Raw genomic sequence first — 26,168 nt, forward strand, 5'->3', positions numbered from 1 at the left:
ATCACAATAAGAGGCATCACAGCTGCCTGGGAGGAGGAGGAAACCTGGCAGGAGGGCACGTTTTGATTCCTGTTCCCATCCCTTTTGCCGGTACCCTCTCATTTCTCAGGAATGCCTTCCTTGCCTTTCCTTGGCTTCACTGGGGTGGGTGAGGGCTTCACACTTGGCTTTCCTGAACCATCTGGGCTTAGATCGGAGGGAGCTAGGATTCTAATGGATTATGATATTTAAGAGCTCACCTTTGTAGGAGTGGGGGGTGGGGACAGCCAGCAGGCTGGTCTTGTATTATCAAGTGGCCAGAGTGGCAGTTTCTTACGTGCTGTGGTTTGAGAGGGTCTAGCCTGTCATTCCTTCACAACAGCATTTTCCTAAGAAGGTTTCTTCCTTTTTTATGAAACTCCTATGAAAATGTAAATACATTGGGCAGTGTTGGAGAATAAAGGGACATTAGAGAAATGGAATGTAAGCTTGGGTTTAGGTTAGAGAGAAGTGTGAGCAGAGTCCTAGGGAGGTGGGAAGGGCCAAAGACAAGCTTAACCAACTTCACAACATCGCTCAGGATCTGCCCTGTTGGCTGATGTACATATTTTTTCATAGGAAATTAAGCAATTAGAAATTGGTTCATAACCATCATGAAATTTTAAGTATTGACATTATAGCCTTAACATTACAACAGAAACATATTCTTAATATCCTTACATGTTCGTACTCATAGCAAAAAGGCCCTTTATCACTGTTAAATAAATAAGATCTTATCTAATACCCTTTTCACTTAGAAGATTACCAACACAAAAATGATCTCCAAAGAAGATAGCATAATACATATTGTATGTGTCTCTGAAAAACCGTAGGCAAGTCATTAAGAAGAGCTGACGTTTAAGAATTATGAAAACTGATTTCAGAATCATTTTGTTCTACAAAAGCCAACTACTGATATTTGTTTAGAAAGTTGGGATTCAGATAGTTGTCGGGCAGCTCTTATCTTATATTGCCCAAAAACTGCTCACTTACTTCCACATCTGTGAATTCAAGTGTTTTTCTACCATGGAGTTTAGTGCGAATCGAAAACGATCCCATCTTCTATCAAACACATAGTACCCTCGTCCCATGAGGCGACTCCCGAATGAGCAAAACTATGAGAAAAAAAAAGTTTTAATTTTGATTACAGGTTAATAAGCTAATATAAACCACACAGAGAAAAATAACATTTGCATAAAAACACACAAGGGTACAATTTTACTCAAAACAAAGAAGCAAATAGTGCTGAAGCCAAAAATATTTCTGTGGTGCTTTAATGTGAGCTCTAGATTTTCTGCAGAACATCACATTATGACTCAACAATAGTAACATTTAATTTTCTGTGGCACTGAGGACTCCTTCTCTACATCTGGGATTGAGCCAACATTTTAGGTCAAAAAAACCGAAACCAACAACCAGCAGCCAGGATGAATTTTCAGTACCACCTGCTCAGCGAGTCATCCATCTTCTTATGGAACTTGGTGGTTCCTTGCTCTTTATCACAGTAATGGAAACACCTCATTCTGATGTTCTTTGGCCAACTGGTCGTACCTTTCCTGTCTGTTGTTCACAGAGCCACATTGCTTCTAACTAGGCTACACTTCTCCTTTCCTAGTCCTGACCTCATCTCTTCTCCTATTAGCACTTGCAGGCTGCCCTAGGACACATCATTGCCTCCACACTATACTCATGCTGTTCTGTCTGCCTGTCTTCTTCCCTCTTCTCTGTCAATCCCAATTCTCCCTGCCCTCAATGCCCTATCAAGACTCTCATTTCCAATGGCCTTTATCTGGGTAACCTTGCCACTCTGAACTCCCACAGCACACATATTGCATACTTTATTACATTTTGCCTTGGAATCACTACATGGTTTTATGGTATATGTAATGCTTATGTGCCTAATATGATTATAAATGTATAAAGGCCAGGGACCCCATTCTCTTTTTCTTCAATATGAGGATAGTAGGGATTTGGGCAAAATGATGGATTGGAGAGATAAAGCCCCACAAAATGTTTAAATCAAACTATCACATTTAAAACATATGGATGAAATATAGGCAGTGAGATGTTTAATAAGCATCATTTTATTATGATGTTAGGACAACCAGAAATGCAAGATGCAGCCTCTGAGAAGGTGACATTTGGCTGGTCTAGAGCTCAGACGAGTCTGCAAATGACTCTATAACTCAAATGCAGCTTCTCCTCCTTTCCCCAGGCCTCCTAGCAGCTCCTGGCCTCCATCCCAGACACAGTGCTGGGTTGGCACTCGCTCCACAGACCTTCCTGGAACAGTTCTCAGGAACAAAGGCAAGATCTTTGCTTTGTTTTGTTTCTGCTTATGTGTGTGGAGTTTTGCATTAAAATCTTGCTACCCATCAAATCTGGTACTTTTGATGAAAAGTCTTTTCTGCACTTGCATATTAAGTGCTTATTGACAAAGGACGAAAACATACAGAGGTAATTCTCTAGTGTGAAATGGGCCCCCAGCATCATGTGGGAGCTCTTCCAGGTCTAGACATCTTTTTCTTCCTTCATCGCAGTTGCTAAAGACACACTGAATGAGTGTTCATTGCAAAAATGATTTAATACAGTAATTGACCATGAGAGACAGGACAAAGCAAAGAAACAAATCCATGGCCTTTCCATTTAAATCAGCACAACATTAAGGACACACAAATCTGCGCTGGCCAGAGCTGAGCGAATCCTTGGTAGTCTGGCAGCTTGTCATTTCAACAAACATTTTGATGTGTTCCAGACTCTGGCCTTCTGTGAGAGCCCGGTTTCTCTTTCTGACTTGGAAGCTGACGGTATCTTTTTGTCTTTGCTACCTATGTCTCTAATTCCATAGACGCCCTCAGAGGCTCTTGTTCCTGGTCGCACACTATGCCCTCAGCAGAGCTGTAGAGCTCACCGCACTGGCCACTGAGGCAAACTCCACAGGTTGCCAACTGCCACCCCACTCTCACCTCTCCCTGCCCTTTCCTGGCTAACAGAACCACACTTTTGTTCTGATATCTGACATGGAGCAGTGGGAAGGAAGGTAGCTTTCCCCACAGAACTTGGGAGGAATCCTGGCTGGCTCCATCCAGTGTCACTGCAGTGCTATCCTTCCCTGCTACCGCATGGTGCAGGGGTGAGCATGTGACCCACTCTGGTAGAGGTAAGGGGAAATCAGCTGGGGGCTTTGCAAGAAGATTTTCTCCCCTATGAAATGAAGACTCCCTTTCTGTTTGTCCCTTTCCATCCTGTGTAAATGTTACTGGGTGAGGATTGGAGCTGTAGCAGATACACTGGGACCATGTGTGAAAGGTGAAGAGGGTTATAGAGAATGTCCCTTAGCTTGGAACCACCTACCTCTAGACTTCTTGCTACATGAGATAATCAAATGACTGTAGTACATGCACTGTATGATTTGAGTTTTCTATTGCTGGCGGTCAAAGGCATTCCTAATTATCCCTCACAACTTACGAATTAGATGAGTCTCAGGCTGTTGGTGAACCTCAGCTTCCTCTCAATAGGAAGTGAATTTGGTCTTCATTCATCTCACAGACAGAAGGGCGGAGGGAGTCACTCTATTTTGATGCAGGATTGATTCCACCTACATAGTTCATGAGCTCCAGGAAGAGTCAAAACTATTCCTACAGGGCTCAAGCTGACACCAGAGCAAACCAGCTATGAGGTCCCACGTGCTTGGCCCCCAGCATTCAGCCCCATGATGGCAGCACCAGGCATCTCTGTCTCAAGTGCTCATACGACAAATATAAATAAGCCTCCAGCTCATGCCTCCTTACGCTTCCCAGCTCAGTTTCAATGACTGAATTGTTAAAGTGGACTCTTTCAAGGATTGGGAAGAAAATGGCCTTTCTGTTGTTCACCAGCAATCAAGCTGATATGAAAAGCCTTCTCTTTTCCTTAACACACACACACACACACACACACACACACACACACACACACACACACACACACACACTCCCCCCTGCCCCCCAGTACTGGTGCCATATGGTCATACTTACTAATAACAATAAAAAGTCAGAACCAACAGGGGAGAAACTAGCTAGGGCTGGCACCTGGCACACTGCTTAGACAGATGGTTCCAATGCAGGTGAGCTAGACTAACTCTTGAAATCAAAGCCTCCATTTTTAGATGGGCAAAGCCAGAAGGTCAGCTCCCCAGTGCACTTAAATAAACACCATTTCTCAAGCATTATTGCTTCAAGGTGGACCACAAATACGCCAGTGCTTAAAGGATTATAATCAGTCGGGAGCCCTTTCCTTCCCTTTTGTGATTTTCAAGCATGTTTTTAAGGCAGTCATTTAACCTCAGGGTTGCCTATCCTGATGACCTCTCCTCAGGAACGCATGTCCTTTGACATAGTCACCTAAATACCTGCAAAGCACAGCAGGGAAAATGCATGGAGGGAAATATCTGGTGGCCTACCGCAAGAGGTCTAGGGTGGTGGGTGGAGAACTGACAATCTAACTTCTCGGATTCGTCGGCTCCGTCCATCTCCCCTTCATCACTTGACAGTCGGCTGGTAAGGTCACCTCCAACTGGGGGCAGAGGGGGTTCCGGGGTGTAGCCACTGTGATTTGAAGATGTGGTGCTGCTTATGCTATTTGCAGATGATGGTCTAAGGGCAGGAGAGAATAAACAGAATAAACTTTTTTGAGGTAACAAGACCCACACAGTTTAACAGAGCCAAGAGGCAGCCCAATTAGCCTTTCCAGGTCAGTGGCAAATTTGCACAGGGCAACATTCAGGCTGAGAGTTAGCAGTGCCCAGTTCTCTACAGATCTGGTGGAGCTGAGATTTTGCCCTGCTTCAATCTGGGCATTAGGGAAAATGAGAACAGTGAAAGTGGAATGTAAAATACAGTGACAGAATCTTCTGAGTTTCAGTTATAACTATTCAAACACTTGCATGTAAGTAATCGGTACTTGCCATGTAGTAGCTTCTCTCTGGAAGTGGAACTTGACAGGAAGATCAACCAGATAAACAAGTTCAAACCAATTGACAAAATATCAGTAATGATGAAGGACAGCCCTACAGACACTTTTTTTTTGCTACTGAACTATGGCTTTATGAGATTGTTATCATACTGGCATGAAAAAAGGTTTTGTCCGGATGATGGGGTCACAAGTCCCTTACCCCTCAGCCAGGCCAGTCTTTTAATATCAAGCCACATGCAGTTTAATTGTATCTTCTGAGGATGAATGTTTAATTTTTGACAAGGCATTAGACCCTCCTGCTGGCACAGCTGGCTCATAGTAGGTGCTGAAGAAATAGTTTCTCAATGAAGGAATAAGTAAATTCCATGTGTATAAGTAATCCAAGAGATCCCATCTCGATTAAGGCTAAGATTACAGGGAAGCAATGTCATAGTATGAGGTAGAACTACAGGCTTCCCAAGCAGTAAAAAACAAAACAAGGCAAAAACAAAAACAAAACCAACACATCCACATCAGTAGAAGAGCTGGAAGAGATAGTCAAAGTTAGTTGTCAGTTGTTTTTACTGCTTCTTAGGTGACTGACCAGGGAAAAACATAGGGAGAAAAAGAAGTTTTGGAGAAAAAAAGAAAATCAAGATACTTAAAAAAAACTGGTTTGCTGCATTCTTCTTTGAAAGCTGCCTCTTTAAGTCATATGAAGCAGCACTGTTGATCTGTCTCCCTTCTCCTTCATTTTCCCTCTGGATTCTTTGTTGCTATGAAATCTTTCCAGGTGTGAAATACATGAGTTCAAATCAGATCCCGGAAGCACAGACCTTTAAAAATAAAGCCACAAAGGTGGAAACAACCCAAATGGCCATCAATAGACAAATGGATAAACAAAAAAAGGTATATCCATACAAAATATTAGTTGTCTTAAAAAATAAATGAAATTTTGATACATGCTACAACACAGATGAACCATGAAGACATTATGCTAAGAAAATAAGCCAGTTACAAAAACAAATATTGTATGATTTCACTTATATAATGTACCTAGAGTAGTGAAGCCCATAGAGACAGAAAGTAGAGCAGTAGTTACCAGGCAGTGGTGGAGGGGGAATGGGAAGTTTCTGTTTAATGAGCATAGAGGTTCAGGGTGGGATGATTAAAAATTCTGGACATGGTGGTGATAGTTGGACCACAGTGTGAATGTGCTCAATGCTACTAAATGATACACTTAGAAATGGTTAAAATGATAAACTTTGTTATGTATATTTTACCACAAAAAACACCAAAAAATCCCCCAAACAAAGCAATAGGTAGTTTTTCAGTGGTATTAAAAGAAGTGAAATAAGACAGGTGGCAAAAGACAAATACCATATGATCTCACCTATAAGAGGAACCTAATGAACAAAACAAACAAATGAGCAAAATAGAACCAGAGGTATGGAAATAAGGAACAGACTGACAATGACCAGAGGGGAAGGGGGAGGGGAAGAAGGGGGGAAAGAAAGGGAAGGGTCTAGTCAAGGACCGGGAGAACAGGGTGGAGAGCAATGGGGGAAAATTGGGACAACTGTAATAGAACTACAACAAAATTTTAAAAAAATTAAGAAAATAACTCCATTAGTATGACAGTTTATTATTGATTATCACCTTCCCATATTTATAAAAACATAGATGCTGCCCTGGCTGGTGTACTGAGTGCTGGCCTGCGAACTGAAATGTTGCCAGTTGGGATTCCAGGTCAGGGCACATGCCTGGTTGTGGGCCAGGTCCCCAGTTGGGGACATGAGAGAGGTAACCAGTCGATGTATTTCTCGTACATTGCTGTTTTTCTTCCTCTAGTTCTCCCTTCCTTGGCCTATTTCTCCCTTCCTTCCCCTCTCTCTAAAAGTAAATAAATAAAATCTTAAAAAAACAACAACCAAAGATGCCATTCACGCAGCATGTTAAAAGTCTACAGTCCAAAGACCACATATCTCTAGGTAAATTTCCGGACACCTACTCCCTTGTATCAGAAGGGGCAAGTACACTATTGCCTATTCATAGCTGAATACCCAAATGGTAAACAATTTTGATGAAATGTATAAAGAAAGAAAACAGTATCCCTAATCCTGCCACTCAAGATCAAGTGCTATTACCATTTTGATTTATATCCTTCCAGACTTCTTTACTATACATACACTAGCACATGTATTTTTAAACAAGAACTGGATGGACCACACTATACATACTATTGTGAGATATTAAAAAACAAGAAAACAAACCTCATGATATTGTAGAAATGTTTCCATGTATAGAACTATGTCATCTTTGAAAATATTACTCAGTATTCCATAGTATGGATTTATCTCAATTTACTTAACTAGTTTACTGATGAACATTTAAATTGTTCCCAAGCTTTCTAGTAGACTCTTTTTGAAGCTTTCTCCAACATGATAGGAGCCCCCTGCCCTGCAGGAGATAAAAGTTAGCTGGATTTTGTTAAGTGTGATAATATTGTCATGATTACACAGACAATTATCTTTAGTTTTAAAAGATGCATCTGGAAATCTTTAGAGGTAAAATGCCATAGTATCTGCAGTTTACTTCAAAATATATAAAAAATATAGATGAAGTAAATATAATTGCAAAACCTGAATATTATAATTCTTTAAACTAGGTATAAGGGTGTTCATTAAATTATACTCTATCCTTTTCTGTATATGGGTTAAAATTTAATAACAAGATGTAAAAAAAAAAAAAAGAAAAAGAAAAGAAAGTGAGCTAGCAGTACAGGTACTTTCTGTGTAAAAAAGTTGCAGATGAACTTCCTGTTAAGTGGGCAGAGTGGACACTTATCTCCTCTCCCTCCCAAGGTCCTACTAAAATCACAGCAAAGGGATAAAAAAAGCATTAGCCTCAAAGAACAAAAAGGTCAGCAGAAATATGGTGATAGTTATAATGATGAATTCACAGCCTCCACTGAACCCCCAAACCAATAATGAACTTTCATTCATCTTGCTAATGATTGGTTTAGAAAAGGACATGAGAAAGAAAAGAGAATGTATTCTTTTGGGAGGGCTTTTGTAAAGATTTTTTTCACCTTTAGAAAGAGAGACAAGGACAAAGTGATTTCCCCTTCACTAGACCTTGCTTTATCTGGATGTGCCTGCCTGAAAGAGCTGCAACCATCTTGCTATAAATTTGAAGACTGAAGAGTGTGGAATGGAAAAAGGGCAGAGAAGCAGAGCAAATTTCTGATCTCTGGGAACTGATGCCCTTCCAACTCTGGATTTCCTGTCTCATGCAATTAGAAATTTGATAATTCTTTCAGCATTTATTAAGACTAGGTTTTCTGCAAGTAAACAAATGGAACAACATAAAGCTAAAAGGTTTTAGCAAAGCCAAGGAAGCCATCAACAAAATGAAAAGACAACTCACTGAAAGGGAGAACATAACTGCCAATGATACATCTGATATGGGATTAATATCCAAAATTTGTAAAGAATTTGTACAACTCAACATTAAAACAAGTAAACAAATAAACAAACAATTCAATCAAAAAACGAGAAGGGGACCTAAATAGATACTTCTCCAAAGAAGACAGATGGCTAATAAACATATGAAAAGACACTCAACGAGACTAATCACCAGAGAAATGCAAATTAAAACCACAACGAGATACCACTTCACACCCGTAAGAATGGTTATCATCAATAATCCAACAAACAACAAGTGCTGGTGATGATGTGGAAAAAGGGGAGCTCTTTTGCACTGTTGGTGGGAATGCAGATTGGTGTGGCCACTGTGGAAAGCAGTATGGAGTTAACTCAAAAAATTAAAAATGAAACTGCCTTATGACCCAGAGATTCCACTTCTGGGTATATAACCCAAGAATCCAACAACACTGTTTTGAAAGGATATATGCACCCCTATGTTCATTTGCAGCATTATTTACGATAGCCTAGCTATGGAAGCAACCCAAGCGCCCATCAACAGATGAGTAGATGAAACAGTTGTGGTGCATATATACAATGGAATATTACTTAGCTGTAAAGAATAATGAACTCTTACCATTTGTGACAGTGTGGATGGATCTAGAGGGTATTATGCTAAGTGGAATAAGTCAGACAGAGAAGGACAAATACCATATGATTTCACTTATATGTGGAATCTAAAGAGTAAAATAAATGAACAAACAAAACAGAGACGCATAGATACAGAGATCAGAAGAATGGTCAGAGGAGAGGGGTGTAGGGGGACTGAGTGAAAAAGGTGAAGGAACTAAAAAGTACAAATTGGTAGTCACAAAACAGTCACAGGGATGTAAAGTACAGCATAGGTAATATAGTCAATAATATTGTAATAACTATGTACAGTACCAAGTGGGTATTTAAAATATTGGGGGACCACTTTATAAAGTATTTGATTTTCTAACCACTATGCTGTACACCTGAAACAAATACAAAATAATATTGAATGTAAAAAGATTGAAAAAAAAAAAAAAGACTAGGTTTTCTGATACTTGCACTTGAAGAACCCCAATTGAGGTAAGTGTGAAGGAAATTTTAATGTATTTTTAGAAGACAGAATATGGCTGGAGAATGTTAATTGATGGGAGAGGAGTGACCTACCACAGAACCTTTGAGAAGGAGGGCACCAGGAGCTACCTAGAATTGCAGAAGTCATGGGTGATGGGACAGCTAAACACAGTCAGAAAGTTTAAAGTATTAATATGTGGTAGCTGGACCTACAAGTCATCACCACAACATCAGACAGCCAGGTGATTCACGATCTACCAGGACCACCCTCTGACTCCAACCAGCTCTCCAAGAAGAGAGCAAAGGCTTATTTTATAGAGAAACTGAACTGAAGAGACTGAAGACCAGGCTCAGCAGATATAAGGAGTGAGGCACAGGGCTGGAAACAGGGTGGCTGTGGGCTCTCCCTAGTCAGATTCTTAGTGCGTGCTCTCAGAATGCCCACTGCTAGGCACATCACAGGGAAGGATTCTTCCCTTGAGAAACTGACTGACCCCAGAGGAAACGCTCTCAGATCTTCCCTTTGGGAATCCTTCAACAAAGGCTGATTGGTGACCCTATGACCTTTTTGCTGATAGTCCCACACACAGGTTTCCAATCAGCCTGTTAGAGGCTCTCTTTTAAATATTAATGGTAAGGGGTCACCAAACATTCTTGGAACATCTCCACCATGAGACTGTTCAACCAAACATGAAACATGTGCACGAAACAATCCTGGAGGAAATTAAATAATGAAGGAAAGAGGAAAACCTAAAAAACCTATCTTCAAAGATATTAGAAATGTACTACCTCTGCAAAATGACTGCATTTCATAGGATATTATAAAGAGCAGTCAATAAAAGGCAGATCCTAAAAATTTATAAATTGATTATTTAATATACAGTTTTTAAGGTAAAGAAAACCTTTTAGAAAATAACATCTTTTATAAAGTGGAATAAGAAATTAAGAGAGACAAAAGGAGAGAAGATATTAAGAGAATGAAAAGATCAGAGCAAAACATCCAACATCCAACTAATAGGAGATCAAGAAGGAGAATAAAGACAACAGTGGAGAAAAAAGTTATCCAAGATGCAAGACAGGAAACTATCTCAGACACAAGTGTTTCCAAATTGAAAGAATCTACTGCGTATGCAGTATAATAAAGGAAAAAAAATACCTAATTAAAAATAATCCCTTTGAATATTCAGAGCCCCAATCTTCAGAGATAAAAACTGGTCATTGAAAAGAAATATGAATTTGAATGATATTAAACTTCTCAATAAAAACCTTTAATGGAAAAATGTCTCCAAATTCTGTAAGGAAATTATTTCAATCCAGTTATTTACTCAGAGAGATTATCAATTAAGTGTGAGGGTAGGATAAAAACATTTAAGTACGTAAGGACTCTAAAAATTGGCCTCCCATGCACCTTTTCCCCAGAAGCTAGTGGAGGAGATATTCCATCAAAATAAAGAAGCAAACCAAGAGAAAGGAAGGCAATGTGATCCAGGACACAGGTGCTCTAAACAGTGAGGGTAAGGAGAATTCCAGGACAGCAGGAGGTACTGTTTTCCATTCTGTATCTTCTAGTACTATTCAATATTTGAACTACATACCCATATTATTTTGATTTAAAAAAAAGAAAACATTTAAACATCAAAAGTAAGCTGTTGTAAAATCATAGTTTGGTTTTCTCTCTCTGCTAAAGAGGACAAAGTTTCCTGGAGTATTGGTCTGCTACTGATGTTGCAAAATAAGTTTTCTGCCTAGAAAGCAGACTGTTTTTCACCAAAATAATTTTCTATGTTTTATGTTGCCTTAACCAGGTCCTTGATTACCTAAGAAAATGGCATCTCCTCAATAGTAAGAACTGTTTTGCTCACAATTTCGTAGACTTCTGTATTTGTGTTTGAAATTTGCTATTGCCACTTTAAATGAATAATTAAGTATTGCTTCATAATGACATGATCGTATTTAGTCACATGTCTAAACCTCTTGATATATTTTGACAAACTTCCAAAAATTTAAATTATAAATAGAGTCTTGACCTGGGAATAACTGAGGTGTTCCAGAGGGCCTCTGAAATACCTCGAAAGACTTGTTTTCTCTCCTTACAAGAGAAATGTTAAAGTAATTAGGTTTATTTTGATTTGTTAAAATGATATAAAAAGCACTGTCAAATAAAAAATAACAGTGAGTCTTCTTTATGTTGTATTTTTATAAGTATATACTATAAATGTTCCAAAAATATGTTGCTTACGGTAATCTGAGATATCCTGACATAAGACATCTGTCATCAAAATTGAGGGACACACTAAAACAACTGAACCTGATCATCAGACTATGGCACAAATGAATGAAGTCTATCTGGTTTCTGCAAAAACATGACCCATTGCCAGACTTTTGCCATCCTGATGTTTTTGTAACATGGCAACAGTCTCTTCCTGAATCAGAGTAATTAAGATGGCTGTAAATTAAATGAATAATTGGGGCTATGGGAAAACATCAATGGCCACCTGGTTCCTTGGCATTTTTGAGTTTTTGCATTCCTTATCCACTATAGTATATTTAAGCTGGACTTCATTAAACTGCCATGTGGTTTGGGTTATCTATATGTTCTTGTTTTTGTGTGTATGTTTTCTGGGTAAGTTGAGGCTTTCTCCTGTCACAGACTGATGCCCTCACATGGCAAAGAAACTGTCAGAAAATGTGTTTCCCACTTAGAATGTACCTTCCACAATCTCTAGTGATCGGGTACCCACTTTACTGAGTGAATCATAGGGGCCTTGACAGCCATGCAAACTTCTTGGAATTATCAGGCAGAATCTAGAGAACTAATTGAAAAACTGGATTCAAGCACAGCAAGTTTAATTACATAGGACTGAATGAATTGATGAAAACGTTAGGATTTTTGTGACTTTTTGTTTGACATTGTTGATTTTTTAATCTTTTTGTTTTCAAGATGAAAGGGAACTTGCTTACCTATGACTTAGCATTTGGTAAAATCCTTGCAGAATCCAGTAATGAGTGAATATTTTTAGGTTCATGGCAATGTAATTATTTGCATAAGTTCAGTAAGAATCTGTTAGACTGGTTTTATTTCCAAGACTTTGACTAGAATGTCACATTTAAAAGAGATGTGCACAGACTCGGACCAGAAGACTTTGAGGAGTTAAGACTGACTTTGGAAGCCAATAAAAGCCCCTTTGGGAAAACAGTCTGGTACCTAGTTTACATGGTTCACAGTAGACTTTCCAGGTGAGGAACAGGGGTTGCTTTCTGGGAGATGCAAGGAAAGAACCTCAGGATATGTTGGGGACCTTGAGAGGAGAGGAAGATTCACCCAAATGTATAGGTATTGCAGGCAAAATTTTATGGCAAGTATGTGGCTTGGCTTCTAAACCTTGAGAGGCTATTTGAAGTTCAATCTGAGCCCTGTCGGGTGTTGCTCAGTCCGTTGGGTGTCGTACCACAAAGTGAAAGGTTTGCTGGTTCGATTTCCAGTCAGGGCACATGCCTGGGTTATGGGTTCCATACTCCATTGGGGTGTATGCCAGAGGTGGCCGATCTCTCACATTGATGTTACTCTCCCACTCTTTCTACCCTGCTCACCTCTCTCTAAAAATAAATAAGTAAAATCTTTAAAAAAGAAATTCAATTGGAAGATTCCTTAGGAAAATTCCAGCAAAGCAGATTTAAAGGGGCCTATGTGGTTAACTATTATTCTTGCTGGACTTATGCAAATAATCAGGCCAAGTTTATTGAAACTAGGCTTACTTTGCAGATAAATTAGTCTCCATTTGGCTATCTTTGGTAAAAGTGGGGGTGATTATAGAGAGAAAATTATGTTTCAATAGGAACTACAATACAGCCTTGTGGATATTAGATTCTAATGCTATACATCGTCTTTTGGGTTTTGTTTTGTTTTACATAATATAAATTTCAAAGAAATTGCCACAACAATTCATGCTTAAACAATCTCAGTGATTGATATGGAGTAAGTCACACAGACAGTTTACGTGAGCACCCGATGCTAACTAAATCTTAGGGAATTTAATTCGTATTAGTCAGTTATTTGGCCTTTTCTACTGCCCAAGCTCTTTGACTCAGACCAAAGAATTTGTGCAGAGGCCTTGACACATGGGTCCTTAAACAACAGGATTGCTTTACATTCCTTGTTAGCTGAACAGGGAACTGTTTGTGCAGTGGCCAGCTCATCATGGTCTGGGTCCTGAGGGAAATAATAATAAAAGTTACTCCTTATTCTTTATCTAAATTGAATACTCAGAATGCCCCCTCTACAGCTTGGGGATCATCACGGAAGGGGTGGGCATGTGAGATTGTACAAGCCGGATAAATGGGGCACAATGGGCAGGCAGATCTGACTCCATTTTAAAAGTTAATCTTCCCTCTTAATTGAACCTGGACCTGGTTGCCCTGTTTTCCTCAATATTGAAGAATAAATGACAAAAAGGGGATACATGTAACAGAGTGAAATGCTCAGCCTCATTGATTCCTTCTTGTCCAAGTCTGGGTTGTTCCCATGGCCTTCAGGCTAATAGCTTCTGCTTAGACTTGCATATAGACATGTTAATTGTTAGAAGAATTCTGCTTGTGGCTTGAGGAGATAAGGGAAGTCTGGATTGTTTATCAAAGATTAGCAGGAACCTTGAGACCCAGACCAGACTCATGGCAACCAACACAATCTTCCTCAGACCCCAGCTGGTAGCACCTAGATGCCTGAGGTGGTCAATCACCTCTTGCCACTCCCATTTCCCCTTCCCTTGGCATAAAAGAAGTCTGAACTCTGTGCTTTCTTCAGATGGATTTGAGGTACTACTAGGGCTACTGTCTTCGTGGTTGGCAACTTTTTGAACAATAAACCTTCCCTTACTCCAAACAAACAAACAAACAAACAACAACAAAAAAGGTTGAAACACCCAATAATAAGTTTCAGTTGCCAGAGAATAAACATGAGCCTGGAATTTCTGTGTTCTGGAACAAAATCAGCTTGGAGTGCAAAGACAGAGACGTGAATGAGAGATGGCGTGCCTAAATGCACACAGACACATGGAAGAGGAGGAGATCCGAATCTTTTCTTTTTTAGGCTTGTTTCATTCAGGGTGCATGCACCTTCCTGGCAATGATGAAGTGCTAGATGCTTTCAAGACCTTGCATCTCTGATCATAGTACCCCAAGGGGGAACCTGGAGGGGAGGAGTTCATTGGAACCAGCTGTGTCTAAGGAAAAAACAGGGCTTGGTGAGAAGTGATGGGGAAAAGGGGCAACTAAGTCATGAGAAAGCATGGAAAAAGTCACTCAAGTTTGTTAAGCTGCCATCCACCTTTTCTCCCTGGACACTACGTCATCCCTCTCTTCCTCACTTACCAGTCTGGTCTAAAGATGGATGTGATGATGGTCCCTGTTCAGTTTCACTCAGGGAAACTTAAAGGAAGTCTCCACCCCCACCACTTTGAGGAAGGATGAACATCAGTCTGAGTGCTTTGGGGAAGAGAGCACAAGGCAAGTGACCTTAACTGAGTCCCTACTATGTGCTAGGCATGTCACATACACTTTCCCATCCAAGTTACCCACTGCCTTTGTGCAGTTAACTACTATCTACATTTCTCAGATGAGGAAATTTCTTGCAACACTAATAAGAGGGAAAAAATGAGACTTCAAAGCCTCTCTATATTGAGAAATGAATGTAGAAAAAGCACAGGGACAAACATAAGTCAAGGAGAGAAATGGCTTATAATCTGGCAATAACACCATCCTAATTAGTCAAAACTGAAGTTGCTTTCATTCCAGACTCATTTCTGTACTTTTTCAGATACCTAGGACCTTCTTCCTCTCTCCTCACTGCCCCCTGTTATTCTAAAACTCAGTGGATTTTGCCATTTTATACTTTAAGATTAGAGGTGTGAGCAACAAGACAGAGGGTATGTGCCCAAATTTTGTCAGCACAGGCTTCCACAGCTGACCTTTCCCTTCCCTCCCAGGGGTAAGAGCAGGCTTGTCAGAGCCCAGCTTGACCCTCTGCCCTTGTTCCCCTTTCCAACAGGGCTAAGTTGGTCACCCATAGCCCTTGGGTTCTTTGGGGCAAGTAATGTGTTCCCTTAGGGTTGGGGGCAAAGAAACAGAGCACATGGGTATGTTATTTAAGGGCCCCCAGGTTTGGGGACAGAAGGCAAGAAGATGGGCAAGGGGAAATCAGGTACCACCAAGGGTTGCTTTCCCACTAAATACCACAATCACTAACAGCTACCATTACTTCAGTGCTTATTATGAGCTTGGTACTTTATCCCACTAAATTCTTTTTAGCTCCATTTTACAGATGAGCAAGTTGAGGCTAGAGAGACTACAAAACATGACCATGCCCATCTAGTTAGCAGACATGGAGTTGAGATATGCACTTCTAACCCTGTTCTGATCTGTATTCTCTAACTTTAATTTTTCCAGTTCTAGACCCAACCCCAGATAAGAATGGGTTGCAATTCAAAAATATGAAAGATGAACTATTTTAAAGGCTATAAAAATAACATGTAAGAAATAAATTCACACACATTAATATTTCCAACAAAAGGAATTCATGATCAGGAAGGGATTATGATAATTCTAGTCATGTGTGATAATATTTTGTTCTGTCAATTATAGATTAGTATAATTGAAATATTTATTATATGTGTGTGTTAATGAGTAAAAAAAAATTTTAAGTATTATGTAATTATAACATTAAACTCTGATCATGCTTTTTCAATCTCTGATTACATGAGAATGCTACTCTATTCCCTACGAACCTTGGACCAGAGTCTACCCTGAGTTTTTTGGTGCCTTTATCAACTTTGAAAAGCATCCTCAAAACTTATTGTTAGCAACATTTGTAATGCTCTCCATTGCCTCCCCCTTCCTTTCAGAGACATCCCTTTTGCTGATTAACCTCACTCTTTTTTTTCTGTTTCTGTATGAGAACACATACATCTAGCATTTCTCTATCAACAGACGTTCCTCTGAAAATTAAACCAGAAAGGAACAGGCAGAAGAAGCTATTAAGACTCCATTGCCTGTTTCATTTTTTAATGGCTGCCCCTGGCTTCTCTGTTAATCAGGCACCACTGCTCGGGTGAGAAGTGCCTCCATCAGTCAAAAATCATACAGTAAAAAGGGTTTTCAAACTGGGTTCCCTGGAGTCTCTGGGGAGTATGAGGTGATTCCTTGGAAGGTGAGGGGGGACAGTGGACTCTGGGTGTATGTGTGATGAGAGAAGGGCTAAGCTGGCTTTAGGTAGAGGGAGGTCTGCTTTTATATTGGGTACCATGTAAGGTTTTTTTGTGGGTATTAAGAAGTTCTATAGTCAGAAAGGAGTTTGAAATTGACTGTAAACAGAATTGAAGGCTAGAGGGGAGGTGGGTGGGGCAGGGGAGAGCAATAGGGTAAAGATGGGACAACTGTAATAGAATAACAATAAAAAAAAATAGAAAAAGAATTGACACCTACCCAGAAGTTTGGTACAGCACTGTTTCCTCAACTCTAAAGCAAGGCCAATATCCCTCACCAACATCCACATTAAAGTGAGAAGTAATTATAAAATGATCTTGCAAAAGAAGGGGTGGCAAGAAAAGCGGCATGTAAATGGACGACAACAACACAACAAGGGTTATGATGATGGAAACGTGTGGGGGCCGCGATTCCACAACTGCTCTCCCAGAATGCCCGAGCTGAGGTCGGCCATTCCTGCAGAGGGGCAGTGACTGTCACAGTGGGTCAGGCTCGCTCCAAAGCAGAAGGCATGAGGGCGAGGACCTGGCAGATCAGTAACAATGGTCACCAAATATCTGCTGTTGATTTAAAAACCAGCTCCTTCCTCTTGTAGAACTATGTTCTCTCTTAAAGCCTACTTGTTGACTGGACCCTGTGAGACGCACACAGCATGCATTAAAAATCATCAGTCATACCAGGACCTGTACCATTAATGTTTCCTTTTAATGACATTATGAATATCTGAGTCTTATCTCATGTTCTAAACTCTAAATTCTTGAAAAGCAGAACCTGGTTTCATTCATCTCTGTGCCTGTGCCAGAGAGTAGCTACCCACAGTACCTTGCTTAGGAAGCAAGTACTCAGTAAGTATTTTTGAATAAAGGTTTCCCTGTTCCATTATCTAGAAATTGGTCTGCCACTAAACGTGGTACTCCATTGCCCATTAAAACACATATGTGGATTTTAAGTCTCTCTTAATCCAAATGGGTTTTAATTCTCTTTTCTGTTTTTTCCTTTCTGTCCAGCACAACCAAATAAAACCACAGACAGGTGGCTCAGCTATCTGGGTGTACAGGGAAATATAAAAACAAAAAGTTTCTGTTATCCCACTTTTCCCCTCACCCAGGGCATTGGAGGGCTGTGCGAAAAATTCACAAAATTGCCCTGGCTGATGTGACTCACTGGATTGAGAGCTGGCCTGTGAACCAAAGGGCTGCTGGTTCAATTCCCAGTGGGGAACATGCCTGGGTTGCGGGTCAGGTCCCCGGTTGGGGATGTTTCTCCCACACATTGATGTTTCTCTCCCACCTGTTCTCCCTCCCATTCTTTGTATTAAGAAAAAAGAAAAATTCACAAAATCTTGTGTCAAATGGGCTCCTACATGTGCTGACTACCCATTCACCCAGGTTTTCTGCACTCTTTGCTCCAGGAATCTTCAACTAATCTGAAATCCCAGGCAGTCAGGAAGTTGCCTGGTCGCTAAGGTGTCACGAAGGTATTTCTTTTCAGCTTACTCTTGTTCTGAATAGGTCTGCTATGAAGAATGATGAGGATGACAATGACGGCAGCAGTAAAACCCATTGAACACTATGGCTGAGACCCTTTTGCCCATTATCTCAAACTGCATAATCGCCTTATGTGGCAGGACTATTATGACTTCCATTTAACACGTGATCAGACCACACACAACCCAGCAATGCAGAGTCACTTGACCAAGGAACCTGGGCTTCTATTGCCATGGTGGGACTTACCTAGGAAGCACAGAGTTAGGTGGCCTGGATTTTGCAGGGGATGCAACTTTAGGTTCTGGCCCCGAGCTCCCTGAAGATCCTGGCAGAGGGTCCTGTGTCTGCCCGGCTTGATTTGGAAGTACTTCCCTTGTAGACGTCAGAAGATGCTCTTTATCTTTAACTTCTTTTTCCCGGGACTTGGCTTTGTGTTCCGCCAGAAGAAGGTCGAACTGCTTTTTCCGGCCCGGGACTGCCCTCCGATGGCTTAGCGAATGTGTCTAAGGAGAAGAGAAATGAAAAGCACAGCCTCTTTGATCAGCACATAAACCTGCTTTCTGGGCCCTCCATTTCAGAAACAGCAATTCATGGGCATTTAGAGGTGCTTGAATGTCAACTTCAAGGCAACAGCTCCTGTTCTGTGGCTGGGAAGAGGCAGAGACCACACAAATGCAACCATGCCCTACTTTCCTGGTGTTAAGCCAAAGCTTCCTCCAAAAAAATGGCATAAGATGATGAGCTTCAGTGCAGAACCCAGGAAAACCTCTCTGATGAAAAGCCACAGTGAAAGAGTCTAGACTTAATCCAGGTGCAGGTGGGAGGCTCGCTTTGGCCCAGACACACAGAGCCACTACGCAGAGAGGGCCACAGCCTTAATCTCAAGAAGCACTTGCAGTTCAGTATGAAATATGTGGCTGGAGGCTACCCAGTGGTGGCCGCCTTGGGTCAGCTGTCCCCCTGGCCACCCCAGTGTGGCCCGATCAGGAGTGCGGCAGGGCTGTCTTTCAGGGCGCTGCCGCCGTGCTGCCGTTCCTGCATACATTAAAACATAGCAGGGTTTAGAACCGCCTGTGAGTGCCTATAAATACAATTTACTGTCTGGCCTCACAAGTAACAGGGGATGCCTTTTTTTTTTCCTTCTTAAAAAGCCAGCCAGTTTGAGGCAGGCACTCTGCTACCATGGAAGAGAAGAAAGCATTTCCTTTACAAAGAACAGCTGGGGGTCATGTCTAGGTTCCACACCCTGCCGTGTGCAGTGAGTGGCATGCAAACATTTCGACAAAGGCCCCAGCGAGAGCAGGAAGTATTTTTTATGGAAAGAGAAATACCTTGCAGGTGAGGGATCTTGTGCAAGGTTTCTTTGTCTCGGGATCCAATACTCCACAGTGTTTATTTGGGTCAAATTCTCTCTCTGGTTTAAGAAACAAACAAAAAATATAAGAAAAAAGGAGACTAAATAGGATTTGGCATTAAGACTACATTTAAAAAAATGCACATTTGCACCAACAAGTGAGACATTGTCAGGCAATCTGTTTTTGTTTTCCCCAACCGACTGCTAAAATGCTTCAAGAACCGCTCAGGGGAAAATGGGTCACCCCTCTGAACCCAGAGTTCCCAAGTCCAGCTTTGGTAGGGATGTGGAATGCAGCACAAGGCACAGGGAGTGGGGTGGGTGGGCACTGGGGGTTGGGGGGAGGAGCCAAGTGGCTCTCACACTTCATTTCACTTGAAAAGCTTCTCTGGGTACTTGGCCCTTTGGACATAGCTAGCTGCAGACCAAGGAGAACCACCTGAGGCCCAAGGGTCACATCTTCCTGGATGGCTCCAAGAGTACATCACATCTCCCCAACACCACCCTGCCTTCCTGCTAGTTTTAGCCATTTAAACGGGAAACTAATCCTTGACATGTCAGTGTGACCTTGCCTCTCTCCTGCTTTGCAAAGTAGTCAGCGCAAGGCCTTCGAGACAGCCTTGTTGACCAGAAAAATTGTTTACCTGATTCAGAAACATTGGCAGTATCATAGGCAGGGGCAGGGGAAAAGACTGGTGTGTGCCTTATGCAGATATGAACTTGAAGGTGCATGGAGTGCAGAGCCTGCTAGCGTCACAGTTTCAGCTTGCTGTGCTCCCAATGTGGGCCTATTACTACAAATGGGAATGAGCAGGGAAGGCTGAGTCCTCCAGATGGCTGCAAGGAGGCCAGGCTTCTCCCATTGTCTGCCTTCCCATTGGACTGTTGGTGGGTCATGTTCAATTTACTTCTAAGGAGCTTGCTGTTTTTAGGCTCATTTTGGATTCTTTGTCCTCTCTGGATTATAAAAATGCTCTCCTCATCAGGAAAATGAGGGGAAGTGAGGGCAATCTCTTAAGGATCCTCCTTTAGGTCTCCAAGTTCCACCCCTCAGGTGGCCTGTGCTGTCCTGGGAGGCGCTCAGCAAGCACCTACCTACAGCTGAACAAGAATGACACAGCTCTTCTGGGCATTCAGGAAGAATGTTAGTGGGTGGGTGAGGGGTGTATATAAATTTGGTGGTGTCCTTAAGAGCCCTGAATAGCTGCAAACTAAAAAGAGGTTACCTAGCCTGAAAAACTGTCTGGTATTGGTGGAGTAAACTCTGAGCATAATCAATGAATGGGTTCTATTTTTAAAAGAAGGTTTGAGGGTCATGGGGTGGTTGTGATGGTAGTGATGACGATGTGTGCAACAAAACCATTCTTACATCCAAGACAGATTCCTTGGCTGGCTATCAAAATGCCTCCTGTCCTTATTTTTCTTTTGTCTTTTATTAAAGGCTTCACTTTTAAGAATAGAAAATGGCTAGACCTGGAGATGACTATTTCTTATGAGCCCTCTCTGCCCACCAAGAAGTGCCTGGGTGCCAGGCCCTGGGCTGCCTGGCATGGAGTTCTTTCCCTGGGCCCATCTGAGTCAGACCTGTGCCCAGATCCACACAGCACTGGCCTGGAACTGAGCAGGTTGTTTGGCTGCCTGCCAGGTGTGAAAGCGAGATAGAACCAAAAGACCCAACGAGACAAAACAACCAACAAAATGAAAAACCAACAAACAGCAAAAAAAAAAAAACAAAAAAAACCCCAAAACCCCAAACAACTTCAGACTGGGCCGCAGGCTGGAAGCCATGGTCATGCTTCTGCCACAACAAGGACCACAGCCTCTGGACATTGGGCCCAGGCAGGCCTCTCAGCCAGAACTGAACTTGCCATTCAGGAGGAGAGCCAGGAGTTGGGGCTCCAGTCCACACAGTGAGGCCTCCCAACGGGCAAAGACGACACAAGGCTCTACCTCTATTTCTCGATAGTGGGTGAACAGTATGTGAGGAGGTTATCAGGTATAATACTTTTGCCACTCGAGTGCTTTGGGCTGAGATACTTTTAAAAATAATTTCTTAAAAAAGTTACAGACGTAAGGTAGAAATAGTGAAATACAGAAAAACACAAAGTAGAAAATAAAAATGATCCATGATTTTGGGGGCACTTAAAAGTATGCTCATATTGGAAGATACAGTTTCTTTCTCACAGGGTGGTTTTCACAACATTTTTTTCCCTTGTCAACATTAGATAAATGCCCACAGTGTGTGAATAAGTTATGAAGCTTATTATTATTATTTTTTTTTGGAAAAAGCAGAAACTGCTAGATTTGGTTTTACAACAAATCCAAAGCAAACATCATCCACATGGGGCCCCTAAAGGACAACTGTTACCTCAAAGACTGGCCCGCTCAGACATCTAAGGGGTATACCCAAGAGATATGCCCCAACACCTCATCTGCTGTGCTAACCTAGTGTTCTCACAGAGATTCCAACTGGTTCTTTGGAAAAGGCAGTTGCAGCCACAGACCACAGAATCAACTTGGAAACCAATGAGGCCAAAAGACGGAGGTGTGTCTTTCTGTGGGGCAGTCACTGATGGGACTGTCCCAAGTCTTCTCTGAGCTACTGTGAGATTTCACTGTGGGTTGTCCAGCTTCATGGTGGTGAGGCCTCTACAAAACCCTGGGGCAGTTCAGTCTGTCAGCATGATAATAAGATCCTCAGAATCCATAGGCTATTGTGGTTGGTGCAGAGCATCCTGCCTCCTGTGTCACTAGAGTAACTCCCGTCAAGCACTGAACTATTCGAGAGCCTCATTTGGCCGGGGAATAGGAGAACCAGCTCTTGCTTGTATTTTCAGGTAGAAGTCCTGCTTGCAGGTAAATTCCATGTCCTTCTTAAAATGAAACACACCTGCTTAATTATAAGAACACATCATTCCTTGGTTATGAGATGTGACTCAATTTCAGTCTAATCACGAGCCAGACTCGAAGGACACAGACACATACCTGAAAGTCTTCTGTAAGGCTTGTTGTTGTTTTTGGTGCCATTTTGGTGTTTCTTGTCTATTGTGGTGGACAAAATTCCTTTGCCATTTAAGATCTTTTCTGGGGAAGGTGGCACTGACTTGGACATCAAGACCGGCTTAATTAAGGGTGGGGTGGAGACAGCCGAGAACGAGGTGGAGCAGGCGGTGACCGCAGCAGTGGTTGTAGAGTTCATTTTGACATTGGCACCATCTGCCTTCACTAGGTTAGGAATTTTTTCTAAACTGACTACAGGAACCGGAACGCTGAAAAATAAATGAACAAACACACACAATTGCCTTCTTTGATACATCTAGTCTGCTGAGAAGCTAAACCCGCTTATCGTTATCAGAACACTTCCTTATCACTTATTTATACTCCTCCTATAAGCGAGCAGCATGACTCCAGTATTGATGGGAGGGAGATTTGTGCCTCAGAAAGGACCAACAGGGGGTGCGAGGCCGGCATGGTGCCAGGGATGGCATCAGTGCTGACTGATTACCTCCCATACCGGTTGTCCCCACAGATCCTGCAGCTCCCCCTGCAGTCCCTTTCTGTCGGCTGTCTTTGAGACAGCTCCTTGGGAAGAACAAGGTGCCTGCTGTGAAGCTCAGGAAGAGATCCTGTTTGCCTCCTGAAGACAGTGAGACATACCGCGCCACTTGCTGAATCACACCCCTTCCCCACTGCTGCTTGGCTGGTCTCCCACCTGAGGACTGGCGATCGGGCCTGACATCTGCTTAGCTCAGGAGCGCTGACGGGCTAACACCACATGGAGGCATGGCTGCAGGCCAGGGTGCCACGCTGCATGCTGTCGAGGACTCCTGGATCACTCTCCTATACTGAGGATGGGCTCAAATTGAGTGAGCTGCCATGTAACATTATCTAATATTCCATTTTAGGCAGCTAGTTATGTAAATAGGCAATGCTCAAGGCTGGCAGGTGAGAGGATGAATTTTAAGAAGACAGCACAAAGGTGTGTGTTTGTTCTTCAGAATCTGTTATCACCACCCCCCACTTCTCTGCTGTTTCTCCTGTAATGGATATGCATTTGATTTCTGTTCATTAAATGCAGGAGGACCGTATTTCTGGGGGTGGGGGGTGGAGGACTCTGTCTTGGATTTTAAAGGATAATATGAGATGAATAAGCTTTGCTTTGGTTCCTGAACTAGATTTCCTTTCCTCTTTGCAGGAGGGCAGAGTGCTAAATACTTCAGCCCCTCAATCATCGCTGAGCTGACTTAGCTATTAGAATGTCCAGTGATCTAGAATATGGCTTCCATATGCCTGCAGACAAAGCAGGGCATGAAGAGGCTGTTTGGGCAGGGGAGGAATCTTATTTGTCCACATGGCTGGTTGGCTGTACCTTCTCTAAGATTTATTCACAGATCATTTCTTTGATCCATTTGTTCATGAAATTATTTCTGTAACCTCTCAACCTCTGCTTCTTTTCCAACTTTGAAACGGGATCACAGAGGTTATTTATAGGTCTTTCCCAGCGAGAAGGGCACTCAGTGGCAGAGCAGATTGTTGCTAGGCTTCACCAACTTCATCCTAGGGCCACATGCTTTCCTGGTTGGGGAAGGGTGGTGTGGGGCTTCAAGTCTCATGGAGAGGAAATGAGAACAATGATTTTCACCAACACGACATCACTGCCAATTCACCCTTGATCAAGCGTCCCAATCACTGAGACAGCTGAATTTTTGCTATGTTCTATTTAATGGCAATTCACAAAGCACTCATATATTACTGAAAAACGGCATGAGAAGCCCTTGAAAAGTCAGCACACTAAGAAGGTATAAAGATATCACCTGGTGAAATTAGTGCTGCATTCCTGATTTTTTTCCAAATGGTAATAAATGTAAACCATTGAATATGTGATTTTTCTAGGATCATTCCTTTACTCCTGTACTTTAAAGGACACAAATTACAGAAGTCAGGGTTTTGAAAAGATATTTGTGCACCCATGTTCATACAAGTATTATTTGCAATAGCCAACAGGTAGAAGCAACCCAAGTGTTCACTGCTGGAGAATGGATAAACAAAATGAGATATAGGCATACAACGGAATAGTATTCAGCTTTAGAAAGAAAGAAAATTCTTAAAAAAAAAAAAAAAAAAAAAAAGAAAAAAAAAAAGGAGGGAAGGAAATTCGGATACATGAATGAAGACATGATGCTAAGTAAAATAAGCCAGTCACAAAAAGGCAAAATACTGTAATATTCCACTTATATGAGGTACTAGTGTGGTCAGGTTCAAAAAGACAGAAAGTAGAATGGTAGTTGCTGGGGGCTGGGGGCAAGGGAGAATAGGGAGTTGTTTTGTTGGCTGTGCAACAATGTGAATATATTTAACATGACTGAACAGTGCATTAAAGTGGTTAAGATGATAAATTTCCTGTGTATTTTACCATAATTAGAAATTTTAAAAAGGTACAAACTAAAACATACCCTTATAAATTACAAAACTCATCCCACTTATATTATATTTCAATACCCTGATTTTATAAATACGCAAGAGCCTGCTTAAAAAGTTCTTGATGATTTATTTGTCATTCTTGTTCTGATCTGTTGACTTTTATTTCTCGAGAAAAAAGTAAACTTCAAATGTTGATGTGAATCCATGAACTATCAGCCACCTGAGAGAATTCTCTAGCACCTGAGTGGTCTTCTCTGATACATTTCTTTGAGGAGCCAAGAAGTTTAGGAAAGGAAGTTAAGAACTTCAAGTTCCAGATCTAGCTCTTGTCGCATGAGCTGGTGTGAGGAACGGGAAGGCCTCCAATTTCTGTGAGAAATGCCCTGGTACATGCTGAATATTCATGAGCTCAGCGGATGATGCTGGGATGAAATAATCCAGAACAATTTTACAAACTGAAGTGAATTTAAAAACTGAGCCAAGTGGTTCTCAAATGCTCACAGTATAGTCTGCATTTCTCCCCTAAAGTCAATGTCCAATTCCGATGTTCTCCTTAAGGGAGCCACAAGAGCCCAGGTGCACTAGATCCAGCATGCTTCTTCCCAATTTTGTTCAGTAATTGAGCTTGAGCCGAGCCAGCTAATACCTGTGACTGATTTAATTGGGAATTTTCTCCACTACATAACGAGTATGGCCCACTCATACCCCCTACTGCTAATGCTTCTAGATCTACAGTTGGGACTTTGATCCTAGTGCCTGTAGGTAGGATGTGGAATTGAAGTCCATCAGAAACAAGAAGGGAAGGTTGATGCACAGCCCTCTGGGATTGAGGTTTATTGGATTGGAATGGGAGGTGTTATGGAAAAAATATCAAGAATGTTCTGAAGGGTTCCATAGACCAGGTGAGTCAGTAGGGAGCTGAGCCACTGAGTATACATTCCTGATGCCAGGTACATGGGCCACATCTTGGAAGTGGTACAAGGGAAATCACCTTGTGGGTGGAAATCTAAGGATGTCCATTAGCCAATGAAGAAGGGCTACAGATAGAGTGAAGAAGGAGAGCCTCGGGGTTGCCCTAATAATTTTTCTTTGGTGTCCCTTCTCGCCCGCAAAGGTTTTGAGTTTCCATTCTAAGGTGACCTGCCTCTGGCCTGAGCTGAGAAGTTAAGA

General features: G+C 41.7%; 1 protein-coding gene across 6 annotated transcripts in view; it reads right to left on the bottom strand.

The window, feature by feature from the left end:
- ATXN7L1 (ataxin 7 like 1) overlaps window positions 1-26,168 on the bottom strand; it is a 251,901-nt gene that overhangs the window by 12,244 nt on the left and 213,489 nt on the right. For all 6 annotated transcript variants that reach the window (XM_090287329.1, XM_090287328.1, XM_090287332.1 and 3 more), the window contains 5 exons: window positions 22,563-22,846; window positions 19,555-19,637; window positions 18,470-18,726; window positions 4,460-4,652; window positions 1,012-1,133 (listed from right to left, as the gene is read on the bottom strand). In XM_090287329.1, the coding sequence (XP_090143455.1) occupies window positions 1,012-1,133; window positions 4,460-4,652; window positions 18,470-18,726; window positions 19,555-19,637; window positions 22,563-22,846 (939 nt within the window). The remainder of the gene's footprint in view (window positions 1-1,011; window positions 1,134-4,459; window positions 4,653-18,469; window positions 18,727-19,554; window positions 19,638-22,562; window positions 22,847-26,168) is intronic.

This window comes from Furipterus horrens, unplaced genomic scaffold (genome assembly GCF_987537825.1).
Source record: "Furipterus horrens unplaced genomic scaffold, mFurHor1.1.pri manual_scaffold_9, whole genome shotgun sequence".
NCBI lineage: Eukaryota > Metazoa > Chordata > Mammalia > Chiroptera > Furipteridae > Furipterus > Furipterus horrens.